Source organism: Lepisosteus oculatus, chromosome 4, assembly GCF_040954835.1.
Source record: "Lepisosteus oculatus isolate fLepOcu1 chromosome 4, fLepOcu1.hap2, whole genome shotgun sequence".
Classification (NCBI taxonomy): Eukaryota; Metazoa; Chordata; class Actinopteri; order Semionotiformes; family Lepisosteidae; genus Lepisosteus; species Lepisosteus oculatus.
This window is the reverse complement of record NC_090699.1, coordinates 21,818,779-21,836,354: the sequence shown is the minus strand read 5'-3', so window position 1 is coordinate 21,836,354 and position 17,576 is coordinate 21,818,779. Positions and strand designations below refer to the sequence as shown.

Below are 17,576 nucleotides of genomic sequence, written 5' to 3'. Positions count from 1 at the left end.
CCTTTGGAGTTTGATATGATGTGATTACAGAATCCCAGAGTGACACGTCGCCAAATTCACTATAATCAAGGTCTGACTCTTCCGGGTGGTCATCTCACAAATTGCTCAGGTAACTTCTCTATTTTGTTGCATTTTTGTTTACTGCTTTTCTAAAAGTATAATTCCTGGGAAAATTCTTATTGTTTAAATGGAATGCATCGTCATAATGCAGACTCTTGAGGAACAAAGAGGACTTTTGCATGATGCTAAACTGATCAACTAGATTTTGAGAAAAGTTGGTTTGGAAAAAGGTTGCTTTTCTGTAGGGCACAAAATACAAAAATCTTCACTGACAATGGATTAAGGGCTTTTTCTTTCCATCTTATATTGTTGTGAGAACATATTTTATTTTGAAATGAGTTTTAAAAAGCATTTTGCTAAAGGTGGACATGAAAGACACTAATATGTGAGACATTTACATACAAATTTTGGTAGCTTTTGGTTAATGCTATTTTTAAAATATTTCTCAGTTGATGTTCAGAAAGTGATCTATGTTTTATGAACTGTAAATCTTTTGAATCTTTTGAACTATAAATAAGTCTTTTGAAAAATGTGTTCATTTTTTATAAGAACCTCTTGTGTCAACATCTTGCTCAGTCATTTCAATATTTTAGACTGAACCCATAGAACTTGTGTTATTCAACTCTTGGTTAGAGCTGTTTTAGTTACGACAGATAAATATAAACTGCACCACCAGACCTACTGTATAAAGTACAGTCTGAAGTTCAGGCTAGTTCCTTGTGCTCTATATTTTTTTTTACTCTGAACTGATTCTATTACATTATGTGGAGAAATAGTTACCTTTAGGGTTCGAAAAAAGAGTATATTGCAATGCATTGGGAACGTGGCATGCAAATTGCAATGCAATAAGGAATGTTACAAAGTGGCACATTTTTACAAATAAAAAGCTAAAAGAAAAATGAAACCTGAAAGGTTCAGCATGTTTATTGAAAATGCTTATTTTTATTTAATTTGTTTTACCTCTCATTGGCATATAAAGGTTAGGTGCAAAAAATAACACAATATGATACAAAACACTTAATGAATCATTATGCAAACCGTTGCTCTGCTCTGCAGTGCCTTGAGTACCACAGTGGATTTCACTGTCTGTGAGCTTTTACTGTGGTCTTTCAGTAGAGAAAGATGGTGCTCATCATAAATGTAGATCTTAGCTGATCTGAAGCATTCTCAGTTCAAGCCTGTGCTGCACAGTGCAATATGTATGCAAAAATGACATGAGATATGAAAACAAAGAGAGAACTGAAAAAATGTGTTTTATTATTAGACCCTTATAGCTACATAAAATTGATATTTTACTCTATAACCATTATCAGGAAGTCTTATTCCTCATCTTGCACCCAGAAGCACAGGGGGCAAGGCAGGAATAAATTCATATTTATTAACAATATAACATTTCTTCAAATGTTAACTTATTAGATAAATGAATGCTTGTGTTTGTGTGAATAAATCTAAATGACACAATATAAAAATAAGTTTGTTTAAAAAATGCTATTATAAAATTAGAAATTGATCATCACCAGTTGTATTTTAACAGTATATACTGAAAGAGAGATGAAAGATATCGTAACATATTGTTACTGTTATTGCCTTTTATTCTCCTTTCTTAACGACATCATTGTTGGTCAATATTCAGTAATGTGTGCAACAAGCATAAGCACAATAACTCTTTGAAATACATTGAGATATTAGACAAAACCAGAAAATGTATAAAGAATGGAGTTTGATCATATTCATTTCTAGTTACTGTACATGAGTTTCAGTTCTTCTGCCCCTGACTTTGAATCACTATTATACAAAAACAGGCTTACACAATGGCCTTCAGTACCATATGTATTCAGCTTAGGTCAACAAACCTCAAAAAGCAGGTATTGATCTTTGCCAGATAAGCAGGCCTGTAGTTATCTTGTTTTTGCAAACGGTATCCAAGCTTACCGAAAGAGGACCACTGTCACACATAGAGGGCTAATGGAGCGCGTCAGCAGCGTGCCACCTGTAAGAAGCTTTTTAAATGGCGCAGGGCTTTCCAGCAGGTTTAAATAGGATACAAGATGATACAAGATTGTGCTTTTCAGACAACGTATGTTAATGCAACACAAAATAACCAGAACAGTGTAGTCAGGCCAAGGAAGAGACAGTCAGAACAGAAAAGAACGCTAGTACAACAAAACTTTCCTTGTGGTGTGTACCTCTATCACCTGCACACAGTGAATACTGCACTTATTCTTGAGAAAAATATGCCAGATAATGTTCTCTCAAATTTTGTAATGGAGATCTTACTTGAAATTCATGAACTATGCCAAGTCACCAAGTCACTCTACGTCCCAGCTAGTCTAAATCATAATTCGCAAAATTATTTCTCAAAAGCTCTATCTACCATAAGGAAACCCCACTTTTTTGCATTTTGTCTGACATCCCTCCATCTCACTCCTCCATCTTCCTAGTTCCCCTTTTTTATGAGGGTCCCAGCCTCCAGGGGGCAGGCCTTCAGTCAAGCAGTCAAGACCCATTTCACCTAGATACTTAATGAACACCATCAACTGCATCTAATTCTTGGGTCTTGTTGTTCTTTGTGAACTGTAGATTGAAGGTTAACTTCTGTTCCTGAAATTATAAGAAAAAATCTATAAGTAGTTGAACACTCAAAATGGGAACAAACCAAGATCACACTGAAGAAAAAAACAGGAAAGCTTTTGCAGTTGTAAACAGTGAAAAGACACTGCCATTTTTGTGGCATGTCTGCAATATCTGGTCATTACTCTATTTTGTGCTTCATTGAAGCCCCAGTTGATTTGATTTCACTATACCTATTTCACAACAACAACAAAAAATATGAACATGCACCACACTTCTGGATTTTAACACAAAAACACGATCACACATTTGCAGTATTGTTTTTTTTCTTAAAGCCAATACAGGCTCTATGAGACAATTAAAAAAAAGCTTGGGAAGCTAATAGAGTTCAGTCGCAGGAGGATATTGTAAGCTTCTGATCAAAGATCCCTGGATATTGAATTCTTTTGCAAACAGAAAACATTAGCGCTTATGTTTCGAGCGAATCTTGTGTTCGCGCTGTACATGATTACCGAGGTGATTTTTAGTCTGTGCTAAAAGGGATTGGTTTTAGCAGTTTTATCTAATAGTTTTCAACAGGATAAATCACGAGGATGACCATTTAGTGTAACTTCAAAGCCTCATGGAGATGTACATATATACAGTATCTACGTTTCTTTGAATGACCAGACACAATCCTCCATAACACTTTTGAAAATATGTGGATATCAGAACATTTGTCGTCACATATTTTCACACCAGTATATCCACAGAGTCTCACAACAGGTTGTGTTAAGATATTGATGAAAATCTCAGCAACTTTGTCAGCCTCTTCATTGCACAATGAATGACCATTATGCAGAAAAGATCTCATTGTGGTCCAGACAAGTTGATGACAGACATTTTAATAAGGATCTCTCAATGATTTGCAATTGGTGATTCAGTCTCTCAGTGAATTAATCAGAGTCTCGTAGCTCTTTTAAAGTCCATAACAACATTACACGCTGCATTGATTGAGATGACACTGTGGTGGCTTTGATGTGGTAGACTGCAACTACTTGACTTGAATTGAAAGCTGTTCTGCTCAAATGCAAATTTCTTCTTTTTTTATTTTTGTCATTATTGTCATTAAGCTTGTTTCTTTTCAACATCATTTTCATACTGATAAAAAAAGCATGATTATGATTTTAAATATAAAATATAGCATTAGATTAACAAGAGTGTTTAAAAATTGACACATGAGTTGGTCGGTAAAGCTTGTTGTTATAGAGATTTGACAAGCTTCAGTTCAGTATGACTAATCACCATCTCTCAACTAGTAAGGTTTTTGGAAATCCTTTTTCTCTTTGTGTTTATTCTTGAGAAAATAACCCATTAGCTTTCAGTAATCCAAAGCAAAAGAGCTGTTTCAGGATATAAAAAACCCAGTAATTGTCAAATTTACAATTAAAAAGTGCTTTTCAGTACTGCTTGCACTTACCATATCTTTGTAAAACACCAGAATGGTCACATAGGTACAGTACATTAAAAAACAGATGGTTGTACCTGTCAAGAGAGTTTGAAATAAATTTAAAAAACTGAATCCAACAGAAACAAAAGTCCTTCACCAGATTTACAGGCTATTCATCTTACAAATACTAAAGACGTATTTGACAAGATCAACATTTGGAGTGTCACACTGGTAAAGTTTGGCCAAATATTTAGATAGCATGCAGAATTCTGTTTCTGGAGGGTGTCAATGGAAGTCTTTGTTCTTTTTGCATTGAGAAAGAGACAGGTGGAATGTACTCTGTGCTCTTGAAAAGGCTGCCATTAACCTCAGACATATGGTTTCACTTGAACCAGCTGTTAATTGTGTCTCACACTGACCCCTTATTCTGAAAGTATTAGCCTGCAATGGAGACATAAGTGACAGAAATGTTGGCAGGGGATTTAGAAATCTCTTTCCTCTTCTATAACAATAGTGAGGGAGATCTGCTGCAGCTGGTAGCTGACTTGTCTACTGTGCATCGTCCTTCCTTTTATATATACTGAAATAACCCTTTGACACAGACCGGGAACTGGAGTAATGGTGTCAAACTTGGAGCTACTGGAGCATAAGTGATTGTCAGGGAAAGGAAAGTCACTAACACTTTTTCCATAACAGTACCTGCCAGTGAAAAATATTGTACTGTATATAAATATGTTCAAATTAAAAGGTATGTTTATAGTTAAGTTTTGAAAGACTCTAACACACAGTTAAATTTAAATCTCTTCTACTGTAGGATAGCTGTAACCTGATAAAATCTGACCTGTAAATGTTTCAAAAATAGATGTATGCACTGTACAGGGAAAAAACTGTACTCTTCAAATGACTATTGGAAAAGAACTCCTGCAAGTGCTTCTTCCATAACTTTACCTTACTGTTTAATTCATTACTTGTGCAGATGTTTGACATTGTCATTTATGTTTGTTTTGAACTTTGATTTAATTTCAGTGAGCACCCGTAATTAAGCTGATTTATTGCTGATAATCACTCACAATGGAAACCAATCAAAAATCCGGGGATGGACTGACGGGCACTCAGAAAGAAGCAGCCCTGCGCTCATTGATCCAGCGCACAGGATATAATTTGGTTCAGGTAGGAGCCTGTAGATGTAGCATTGAACAATGTCGCCTGAAGAACATTCTCATGATTCAGTGGGCTCTGCTTTCATTGACAACTCCCTGCTGCAACCAGAACAGGCTGAGTCTTTAGTTTCAGTGCTCCCTCTTTGGCTCTGTTTGTCTGTGCCTATGCAAAAGCTAAAGGTCAATTTTTTAGAGTTTCTGGAAAGATGAATATGTAAACGTCAGTTACTACTTATCACTATGTCAGCGGAATCACCAGGTACAGAGGTGAAAGAGCAGTGGATGTAAAGGGCTCAGAATCCTGATGCAAAACTCATGTTTCTGAGTTTTATGTAGCTCAATCAAATTGTCCATATTAAAGGAGCACAACCAAATGTATTTTTATATTAAATATATCAATTGTGTGCACAGTTGAGTTAATCCACCCTTCCTTACCCAGTGTTTACAGCCATTCTTTTACAGTGATTTTCTCCTTAAAACATATTGGAATCTTGGAGTCTTTTATTTGAAATAAATTGACAAACTGTATAGTGTACAAAAGATAAACCTGTTAATTGTAAGAGAGCAAATTAATTAAATAAGCATATTACATACATTATTTTTAAGATTTAAGATGCAACTTAATTTTATTGGGATTTTGAGGCTTAAGCCTTGTAAAGGCACAGACGCTAGTGGAAAATTGGTACATGGCTCCATCTACTGGCTGAACTGGACAGTCTTACTTTCATAAGCTTTTTGAAAAAAATCTCTATCAAAGCAATTAAAACCCCCATATTAAACCATTATTTAAGGCTCTAGTCAAATGTATGACAGAAGTTTCTAATGCATTTAAAGAAATAATGATAGCTGTACTTGCTAGATATTAGCTAAATAAACTGCCTTAAATGTAAAACAACAATATTCATAACAGTAGAAAGGGATTGCTTTACAGATGCAAAGAAAAAATGCAAAGCAGTATAGCTATTGCAGATATTTGAGTTACACTGCTTTAGTTCTTTTCTATACAAAATAAAATGATTAAGATAAAGGACTCCTGTAGTATTAAGATTAAGATAAAGGACTCCTCGGTATGTATTTCCCTGATGACATCCTGCTTTCCCAGGTCAACATGATAAGCCTAAACTATGTTTTTTCTAGGGTTATACATATCTATTAATAAAAATAAACAACAAAGGATCAGAATATTCAGAATGTAATTGTAATTTTAAAGATATGCTTACCACAAAAACAATGTTATTTTAGAACACACTCTTTAAATAGCTTTTTCTTCACAATATGTATGAAATGGTTAAGGTCTAAATAAATTAAAGAAATATATTTAAACCGGTGTCATCTTTAATCAACCATGTTCAGCAGTCTGTAGAACCCAGTACCAAGTAGTTGAAAGGGAGATTTTAAAACCTATTAGGCATGAAAAGCCTCTTGAGCATCTCTTTCATTAATTTTAAATAATCAATTGTTATTTGAAGATCATATTCAATATAATGAAGATTTTTCAAAAACCCTTCAGGTGCTTATGGTCATCAGCTCATGAGAATTACATGGGTCTCCACTAGCAAATTCTGATTGTATTTGACTGAAGAGGTGTCAAGTGTAAAATCTGATGACTCCTATTCTGATGAATGCTATTTTCTCAGCCGTATCAGAAGCTTTTCACCTCATTCCAAGAACTGTCCATCACTTCATCATTCACCATTTAAGTCATAACCACTTACCTACATCCTTAAAGGGCTTCAGCTGGAACAATTCAGTGCCTTTTTCTTTTGTGACAAGTCTCTGTAAGATGCAGTTCATTTTGATGATAGTCCAGTTGACCATTGAGAGCTATCACCGTTAGTTTAGGCCAGCCTTCCTGAATCCACAAGTCTAGGGTCAGCATCAGAGATTTTGTTTTCATCTATGTAGGTCAAGCTGCCAAGCCTCAGAGCATGCGACAAGGCTTGGCAGTGTCTGCTGCTACCCTGTAAAACCAGAAATAAATGCCTCGTTGGAAATGTTCTTTTCGTCTTTGAATTCAGTAGCAGGTCAAATTGTACAGTCACAGAATGAAGTGTCTTGTGAATTGGCTAATTTGTATGCTTTCGTTTTTACTAAATTAGGTCTCTGTTTTTATATTTTCTGTTTTATTTCTTTGGGCATGTTTTTCAGTTTCTGGAAATCAAACGTAGCATTTGCCACTTTTATTAAAATGTCTAGTTAATTCAAAATGATACACAGATTTTCGTCTACGGTTGTATCTTTGTGCCTGGAAGTAGAAGCATGGTCCATACTGTGCAACATTGTCTGCTCCCTTGTTTAATCATTATTGAACAAATCTCAGTGAAAATACCACTTTTTATTATACTTTAAATTATGACACTTATGATTTTGAAGTACAGAAGACTCTCTGTACAGTCCTCTTTATTTTTATTCTTTTTCGTCCTGCAGGAAAATGGTCAAAGAAAATACGGCGGCCCGCCCCCAGACTGGGATGGCCGTCCACCTGAGAGAGGGAGTGAAATTTTCGTGGGGAAGTTGCCTCGGGATCTCTTCGAGGATGAGCTGGTGCCACTCTGTGAAAAAGTAATTTTGAACATTTCTTGTTACAGATGCAAATATTACAGATGCACACATTCAGTAAGAGATATTAATCTTCCCAAAAACATATTTTATGCATACAATGTTCTGTCTACTAGTGATGTTTTTGGTTGTCATCCATTTTAACAAGCAAACATTGTACTTGTCTCTTGATTTTTTATTGTTCAAAATTATTATTCAGTGCCAAAACCGGGAAGCAAAGTCTGACAGTGTTTCAGGAATATTTCATTATACCACAAAGCATGGTACGTTTGCCAAACATAGCCTGTATTTTCAGTCCAGCCTAAATGAGATGGCAATCTTTAAAAGCATCTTAAAGTGCTTTGTGTAGCAACATATAAAATGATCAACACACCTTACTATCTTCATCCACCCATCCACTTTGCATTGCCAAAAAATTACTTATATTATTATTATTATTATTATTATTATTATTATACAGTATGTAGTTCATTGATCACAATTTTTCAAATCAAACAAAACACAAAGGAGAGACTGAAAAATTCAGTGAAAATTCATGATTTCACTGACATCCTTTCTTGCTTATGATTAAAAAAATCATTTGGGCTTGTTTTTCAGTTTGGAAAAATCTATGAGGTGCGAATGATGATGGACTTCAATGGAAATAATCGTGGTTATGCATTTGTAACTTTCTCCAATAAACAAGAAGCTAAAAATGCCATGAAACAATTAAATAATTATGAAATAAGGTAAGATTCTTTGCATATTTACAGTCTTCATAGATGGTATGGTATGGTATTTTCCCATCTATTCCTCCCTTACAGCTGATACAGTAGCAAGTTAAGGGAAAAAGTGTATGTGAAATTAAAATAAACCATTATTTCTAAAATAAAACTGAGTGGTTTCACAAAAATATATAAAACAATTTTTGAAGGAATTAATTTCATATACATGCATTCAACTTTTTCAAGATTTGACTCTTGGGCACAACAGTCCTTTCAGTTGAATGGTTGCTGGGTCTGCTTGATGATATGCCTAAGAATTAATACATTCCTGTGTGTGTCTTTTCTGAGGAATGGAAGACTTCTGGGAGTATGTGCAAGTGTGGATAACTGCCGCCTCTTTGTTGGCGGTATCCCTAAAACTAAGAAGCGGGACGAGATTTTAGCAGAAATGCGGAAAGTGACAGATGGAGTTGTTGATGTAATAGTATATCCCAGTGCGGCTGACAAAACAAAGAACAGAGGATTCGCTTTTGTGGAGTATGAAAGCCATCGAGCTGCAGCCATGGCCAGGAGGAAACTTCTTCCAGGTGAGGAAGTCAGGTCAGTGGTCATACAGTAGGTTTAAGGAACTGTGTAACTCTAGTTAAAAGTTCCATCCTGTAACAGTTTATCACTTGAATTAAAAAATTAGAGCTACTTCAAAACATAATGCACAACAACAGTAATATCTACTGGTCACCTGCTTTGTTCATTCATAGATATTTTGGAGGTTCAAGTCAAAAACCGTTAGAAGACTATGGCTTAGTAAACATATAACCTACTGGTACTGTGGGAGGTACCCCACACAGCAAGCTGTTAGTGAACGAGGCTGGAGTACAAGCATGTGAACAACAGTGGCACAGCAGTCTGAAACCAGAACAGAGCACAGTTCATAATCCTAATGAGCTGGCAAGCAATGCCACAAAGGGTGATGAATCCCAAAACCTTTGAAAACACTCTTAGTGTTACTGGGAAACAATGCTTTTATGAAGTGTGAAGAGCACTCCTCCCCAGATAGTAAAACTCCAATAAAGGCCAAATGTTACACAGCTAAAAGGTTTATGGAGGATATAAAGCTCATGTCTTGATGCCTTTTCCATTTTATGATACTGATTCCCTCATTTAGTGTTCTGCATCTTCTGTGATTATTTTTTGTCAGGAGATGTCCCTTTAAACTTGACCTTGGTCAATTGTGATTTCTGGTTCCCAGTTAAAAACACTGTAATTATGTTAAAAAGAAGGCCTGAGCTGCTTTTACTTTAGATTTCAGTTGTTGAGTGCTTTGCCTTTTCAATCCCGCACAGTTTGCAGGCAATGCCAATCACTAATCCTAAAGCCCATTAAACTTGTATTTCAGTCTTTTGGTTCTCTGATATGTTCAAATGGCTGCACATTTATTTTGGTCACTTTTCAACACAGCAGAGATGTATGTAATGTGCAACATCTTAAATAATTAAGATTAATAATGATAAAAGGCAATCTGTATTCCTGAACCAGGCCTCTGCTATGTTCTGCTGCAGAGATACAGTATAACTAATTGTTTAAGGGGAGAAAATTCCAGGCGGAAATTGGCTTTGGGGGCCAATATCACTTAAACTGAGATCTATCAAAAGCGGCAGTGAGTGCTACAACTCAAAGTAGATCTTGTAGCCAGGATCTCTTCTGTTATGCACGGCTGAGTCTGATCAGCACTGAGAGGGGAGACTAGGTTGCTGCTACAAGTGGTGTTGGTGGACCACAAGCTAGTTCTGTTCTGCCAGCAGTGTTGACAAGGATTTTCTAACCACGACTCCGTTAAACCACCCTGAAAATCTACAGGAACTCATCACTCAAGTCTAATGCATTAGCACACAACTGTTTATATTTCTGTAGAGCAACAGGCTTCAAGTCTTCTCACAAGTACAGAAAACTGACCCATAACAAAGAAGAGAAAGGCATTTTTGTAATAAGGTTATTACAGTTAGATATAGGTATACCCTTGTAAGAACACAAGTTTGAAAAAGAAACAACTTAAAGCCATCCAATGTAAGGTGTAGGGTCCATGAATAAGCATGTTTAGAATTGGTCACATTTTCAAAAACAGCATTACCAAATGCATATTAATAACAATGAGCTGATGTTTTTTGTTTAGCAAAGGCTCGTGCTTCATAAACAGTAACATGGCCTCACATCATGCCTGATCTCTCTAGGGAGGATCCAGCTGTGGGGACATGCCATCGCCGTTGACTGGGCCGAGCCAGAGGTCGAAGTGGATGAGGACACTATGGCCACAGTTAAAATCCTGTACGTGCGAAACCTAATGTTGTCAACCACAGAGGAGACGATAGAGAAAGAATTTAATAGTCTGAAGCCAGGTGAGCAGTGATTCTTGGTCATTTTAACCCAACAGCATTTCTAAACTATATGCAAAAGGACAGTCTATTTGTGCGGTCTCCAATGCTGTTCCTGAGGAACCCCAGTGCGGTTAGCCTTATAAGTCATCTTTCTTCACTCATTATTTTAAAAACAGGGCACACTTGGAAGTTATCAACAAATTAAGCAAGTTATTTGTCCAGTTAAGGGAACTGGTTCGCTTAAATTGTCTCAGATCTTTAAAAATTACTACATATAATAATAAAAAAAAATAAAAATTACTCATTCAGAGACAACATATAAAACATGCATTAGGACTCTCCAAAAATTGGGAATTAATCCAAGCCAGGTTAAGCTTACTCATTCACTACATAGAAGAAACCAATTTATTCTTACAGAATGATGTTAGTGTCTCAAGTCTGAATGCACAGCATGTTTACAATCATCCATCGCCAGATTAATACTTTGACTTAATACAAGAGATTAGGCCAGGAACTCCTCATTCTGGAAGAGATCACTTTATCTAGCTATCCTTAATTATACAGTATAAAAGTAAATCTTCTTGTAGGAGAAGAACTGTAACATAAGGCATAAAAAAACCTTTAATGACTCTAGACCCCCCTATAGACATATGGAAACCCCAGAAAGAGGCAAAAGGATAACTAGGTTTTCTGTGTTTTCTCAACTTGTCACCTTATGGTGAAAACCAAGTTTATAAAATGACTGTATTATTAAATTCTTTGCTGCTCTGATTGATGAATATACTGTATCTGCAGGTGCTGTTGAAAGAGTGAAGAAGATACGAGACTATGCTTTTGTCCACTTTACTGAAAGAGAGGATGCAGTCAATGCCATGAATGCATTGAATGGAAAGGTAATGTGAATAGCCACAAGATTTATCTCAAACATACCATGTCATAACGAGTAGTTTCAAAATATGTCAATCCGGCATTGACTTACAACCATTCATTTATTTCACTGAAATTTTCAATAACTATTGTTAATAACAGAAATAACAACAATAACAAAAATGCAGAAGCATACTGTAAATAAGTGAATAATTCAGATTTTTATAGTATATCAACTGTATTTAACATTTAATGGTGTGCTCTATTTTTTACATAAACGGGTTTTACTATAATATAGAGGTAGATAGAATTTATCTGCTGCAAATTAATCATTAACAGGCCAACACACATACACCCTATATACAGTATACATAAAGAGGGTGCACCCTGAAATTGAAATAACTCACTATAGCTACTGTACATTGGTACAGAAGGCTTCAATAGTTAAATTCCAAAAATGGGAAATTAAATACCAAATTTAAATCATGTGGGTAAAAACAAAACTATTCACCAACACATGTTGGATGATAGGGTGAGGAGGTTTTCTACTTTACCCAGCCTTTTTACCCAGAACCAATGTGCAATGTACACAAAAAGCCCTTAAAAGGCTGCCGGTTCTAACCTCGTCTTGCTGTGGCTGTCTCTTGCAAAGCTGGTGGACGGATCCCCGATAGAGGTGTCCTTAGCCAAGCCTGTGGACAAGGACAGTTACGTGCGCTACACCAGAGGCACAGGCGGCCGGGGTGCGCTGCTGCAGGGGGAGTACGCCTACACGCTGGGCCAGGTGTACGACCCCACTGCCGCCTACCTGGGGGCGCCGGTGTTCTACGCGCCGCAGGCTTACGCAGCCTTTCCCAGCCAGCTCCGTTTCCCGGCGGCCAAGGGCCATGTCGGCGCCCGCGGCATCGTGCGCAGCCCCTCGATCAGAGGTATCGTGCCGTCTCCCCACCAGTTTTCCAACTCAAGTGAGGTTTTTTTTCAGTACTGTATAGATTCACACAGGAAGCAGCTCAGCGAACTCGGCGCCTCATGCACATTTGAACTGATTAAACACATGAAACACATTTTAATTCGATTGTTTTAGATGAATTCAGCCTTAAGTCTGTACTGTACTGTAGCGTTTGGCTTTGTTGCCTCACAGCTCCAGGGTCCTGGGTTCACCTATGGACTGGTGCAGTTTGCGTGTTCTCTCATGAGAAATGCTGGCTAGGTTAATTAGTGTCTCTAAATTGCCCTGGCGTCCTGGACTGGTATTCCAGGGAGTTACCCCACCTTGTGCCCTAAGGCTCCAAGGTACAACTGCCACTGCGCATATCAGCAATACGCAATTTTCTGATAATGGAGGAATGGATTTCACCATTAGTTTCTGATTTAAAAGAAAAACTTACAAAAAGATTAGGTGAAGGCTGAACATTGTCCTAGAAATATAAAACAATCCATTCCTGTCTGGCTCCTTTCCCTAGCTGAAGTAGTCGGGTTAGAGGAACAGTTCTTAAATCCACTCTATAATAGCAGTGCACATCTGTCACTGTAATAGTCACATTAGCTTTTCACTCTATATTAATTAATTATAAGTAGTGCAGCACTGCTTGCTTGAAAACACATTGAAATATATTACTGTAAACATTTCAAATGTATTTTTAGTCTGTTCATTAAAATTTTGCTTTCATAACTTTTGATTACATTTACTTCAAATGGACTAGAAAGATAATTTAATTTTTGATATCATCAAAACTTAATACTGAAATAAGAAAACGATATAAGAATTCACAATTAGATTGTTGAGGATGTCCATTCAGTTGTATGTACAGTATATAAAAATCCTTATCAATCTGTTTCCCATGCCTGCACTGTCCAAGGGTAAAAACGGGATTTTGTCTTCGTTCTTTTTAAACAGAACAGAATTCACTGTTCTGGGAAAACTGACATTTCAGAACCATCTCTCTCATAAACCAAAGTAAAAGATGTGAAAGATGGAAGATCTTAGTGCTTATTGACATGGGCAAAAGGGTGGGCTGAAGACATTGTCCACACTGCTGCACAGTGCATGGATGGGGATGACTGTTAATGCTCCAGGTGATTTCTGGTGCTTTGATTTGATTTGATGCCCTCTTGCATTCCTAGAAATTTACATGAATGTACCTGTAGGGGCTGCGGGAGTCCGTGGGATGGGTGGACGTGGCTATCTTGCTTACGCAGGTATTGGCCGAAGCTACACAGGATACCAGCTTAAGGGAGACAAGAGAGCTGAAGATAAATTTTATGACCTCCTGCCTGGGATGGAGCTCACGCCTATGAACCCTGTAACCTTGAAACCTCAGGGAATCAAACACGCTCCACAGGTACAAACCAGGAGGACCTCATTCTGCACCTGTAAGAGGAGACCTACTGTATAAGCCACTTTATATAGTGATATTTCCTATTGTGCGTCAGCCTGTTTATATCTACTAAGGGAAACGCAGGCAACGATTGTACCTGAAAAACCCTTCACATTTTAAAGTAATACACGCAAAACAAAAGCTTTTGCACACATGCATAAACTGTTGTCATCGTGTTGTTTACACCTCGCAGATCTTGGAGGATATCTGCCAGAAGAATAACTGGGGGCAGCCGGTTTACCAGCTTCATTCCGCCATTGGACCAGACCAGAGGCAGCTGTTCTTATACAAAGTCACTATCCCTGCTCTCGCCACCCAGTACCCCAATGTGTACGCCTGACCTTTCTTTCCACATTCATGCGGCTTTCATGGAGCTGCAACGACACAGATGCAAGAGGAAGATAAGAAAACAAAGCTGCAAGGCGTTATATTTAGACTTCAGTAGGGAATTTATAGATGAAAGTTTATCTTTCAGCTAGATGTACTTTACAGAAGATTGTTACTGTATTAGAAAATGTACTGTAGTCTCTTAATTTATTATTCAAAGCCTTCTGGCTTTTTCCATACTGATAACTCGCACCTTCGGCTGCAGCAGACTTGCATCTTCTTGATAGCACTGACTCTGCTTTAATTCACGAGCAGGGGAGTCCTTTTTTAATTCTGAAAGGATGCCGTTTTACCACAGGCACCCATTCACACCGGCCAAGCTGAGCCCATCTGTGGATGAAGCCAAAGTGCACGCTGCAGAGCATGCCCTGCAGATCCTGGGCCTACAGACAGAGGGCGCTGAGGCCTCCGCAGCAGCAGCTTTCCCAGGTATGTGAAGGTCTGTAAGGCTGTCCCACACGTCTTTAACACAGTGGTCCTAGACCTGGTCCTGAGGACACGCAGGCCTTCCAGTTTCCCGTTTCCAGCGGAGCTCTTTGCTTCACTGAATGCTTGATTGAAACGACAAGTGGGGCTTGACTGTAACTTCAGCAAGTTTGTTCTTGCCCACTCCAGTGCTGGAGATCTTTACTTATGAATATGTGATATGTGATAGCTAACAGGCAGCCTCCTACATATTTAGGAGCCGAAAAAAAATTGAACACTTCAAATTAATCTTAATATTTGACCAATTAAGGCTTCAGATCTGTAACCGAGAGCTCAGCTGTAAATTAAAAAAAAACAGCAGGTTTTCTTTGGGTCCCCAGGACCAGGCCTGGACACCCCGGCTTGAATACATGTGTTTTTTCAGCACAAAAAACCTCAGGACAGCACATACCGTTATCTAAAGCATATAATCAAAACTCACAAGTTGTTTATCAAACAATACTAATCTGTCATTTATATTTGATCTACACTTATAGAATATCCATTTATCCTTGTAAACAGCATCTACATTAAGATGTTCCAGTATACATAATTCATAACAGGGAGTTCCAAGACTGAAAGTCTGTAGCTGCCTTTCCTGATGCTATGAAAGCATAACCTACTGTATTTTTCCTGTAAGAAAAGAAGGTGTGGATTTATTTATTTATAATGCCCCTTTTTTTTCCAGAAACGTTTTTCACTTTTGATGTTTGTCCTTTACCACAGGGTATACAATAGCAAACACCACTGCCACTGTGGCGGCCACCCAGCTCAAACAGGCAGTGTCACTGGGACAGGACCTCGCAGCATATGCAACTTACGAGGCCTACCCAGCCTTCGCCGTGGCAACGCAGGGAGATGGCTATGGTGTTTTCTGAGTCAGCACTAGGTCATGGCCTCTCGCCTAGTGATTCAATCTATGCCATATTGATTTCAATTTAAATTTAAGATTTGCTTTGATTCTGATGATCGATTTAGTACTGTAGTTGAAAGCCTTAGTTAAAGTGATAGATAATTACATGAAATATGTGGGTGATGACAATAAAATTATTTAATCTGTTTTTTAAATGCATTATCCTGCCTTATCTCAGGAATGGGTTTGCTTGTACAAGATGTTTACAAAACCACATCCCTTCCTATTATTTTTCTTTTTTGTTCTTGCCTTCTGTTTTTGTCCTTTTGTTGTTGCGGTGTTAAGATAAGCGCTGATCTTTCCATTAGTGAAACCTCAGCAGTACCACTGTCTTATGTGTTGTCTATTCCAAGTGGAAAAGGGAAACATGATTCAATTTAGATTTGAACTCACGCAAACAGGCAAGTTTTCTCTTGGAGCTAGATGTAGTGGCTCCAGTAGCCTTAAAAAATAGACACTTTGACTGCCACTCGACTTTGAGCGAAAATGAAATATAACAGCCTCTCGCTGATGCATCACAAAATACAAAATGTCAAGGCTTTGTTGTTTCCCAGGGCAAAGCTGTCTCTATCAGGCAGCTGAACAAGGTACTAAAGCTGCAATCGGCCCATGTCTCAGTGTGCTTCAGTATCGTCTCAAGAACAACATCCACAAAATGCAGCACTGCCTTCTATTTGTAAATACAAATAGTTCCAAACTTACAAAGAGGAAGTGTTTTTTTCTGAATCCCTTTTTCTATCTTTACATTGTTTTAAACTGATTTCATCATATGTGCACCAAGACACCAAAGACTTTCTTTCAAAATGCAGAGAGACCGTGAGTAATGGACTTCCAAGAAAATGGCCTCTTTTTACTGTCTGATATATTTATAGAACGTTGAAGCTTATATTGCTATACTTTATGTTTAGGTTATTTCTCAGTATTTACCAAACACATAATGCTTGTATGACTTCTTTTTTTGGTGGACGTGAAGGGGAAAATGGAACAAACCCATAAGCTGGAAAACTTAAACTGTCCATGAAATGACTGGTTTTCTGTTAGAGCAACACTTCACAGCCACAAAGGTTTCTGTGTGCCAACCCAAATTGCTAAATCTGTCATAGAGCCTTTCCCTTCAGGCTCGGGAACCGAGGATCTCACCCACAGTGATTAAACCAATCAGTTTATCAGATTTTTTGAGAGTTAATGGCAGAAGTTGGATGATTTCTTAGAAAGTTCAGTTGGGTCCACAGATTGGCAAAAAGATCATGAAGTGAGACAAACTTGTTACATGATTACTGCAGCAACAGAACTAATCCTGGGCATGTGCAGTTTAGTTAAAACCAAAAGAAAGGAGAAGTAAACATGTACTGTTGTTTCATATGAAGTGTAAAAAGCCAGAGCAGTGACAGTAACAGTATTAAAGTGTGAATAAAGCACTTAAAACTTATTTTTGTACTAGAAATGCAAGATTATTTGTATAGAGTTCTATTCTTTTGGATATATAAATAGAAATATCCTATTCAACATTCCACAATTATTCATCTGAAAAATAAAATCATTGAGGGAAAAAATTAAACATGAATGGGAAATTTTGAAAAACAGTTTCATTGTGGTATGAATCTTGGAGAATTGCTTAGATAATTGTAATGTGCCATGTATATTTTTCCTAAATATGAATAAAGTGTTATACTGTACAAAATATATTGTTTTACTTCATTTGTTCGGATAT

The 17,576-nt window shown here is 37.4% G+C and overlaps 1 protein-coding gene and 1 long non-coding RNA gene across 4 annotated transcripts; one reads left to right on the top strand and one right to left on the bottom strand.

Moving 5' to 3' along the window:
• Nucleotides 1-17,548, top strand: a1cf (apobec1 complementation factor). Of its 3 annotated transcripts, none has more exons than XM_006630374.3 (12): nt 1-109; nt 5,087-5,230; nt 7,648-7,782; nt 8,377-8,507; nt 8,832-9,070; nt 10,712-10,876; nt 11,651-11,748; nt 12,375-12,651; nt 13,871-14,064; nt 14,294-14,430; nt 14,786-14,916; nt 15,679-17,548. In XM_006630374.3, the coding sequence occupies exons 2-12, from the start codon at nt 5,132-5,134 to the stop codon at nt 15,828-15,830; spliced, it is 1,758 nt and encodes a 585-aa protein (XP_006630437.1). In that variant the 5' UTR covers nt 1-109; nt 5,087-5,131; the 3' UTR covers nt 15,831-17,548. The 3 variants fall into 3 exon arrangements, with proteins under 3 accessions (XP_006630437.1, XP_006630436.1, XP_015202539.1); XM_006630373.3 differs by having other exon boundaries at nt 13,847-14,064; XM_015347053.2 differs by lacking the exon at nt 5,087-5,230 and having other exon boundaries at nt 11-109; nt 13,847-14,064.
• On the bottom strand, nt 1,771-7,168 carry LOC107077359 (uncharacterized). The gene is made up of 3 exons (XR_001478405.2): nt 6,936-7,168; nt 4,091-4,155; nt 1,771-2,661 (listed from the first exon to the last, which is right to left on the bottom strand). It is a non-coding gene; the product is annotated as an uncharacterized lncRNA (long non-coding RNA).
• Nucleotides 17,549-17,576: the final 28 nt, after the last annotated feature.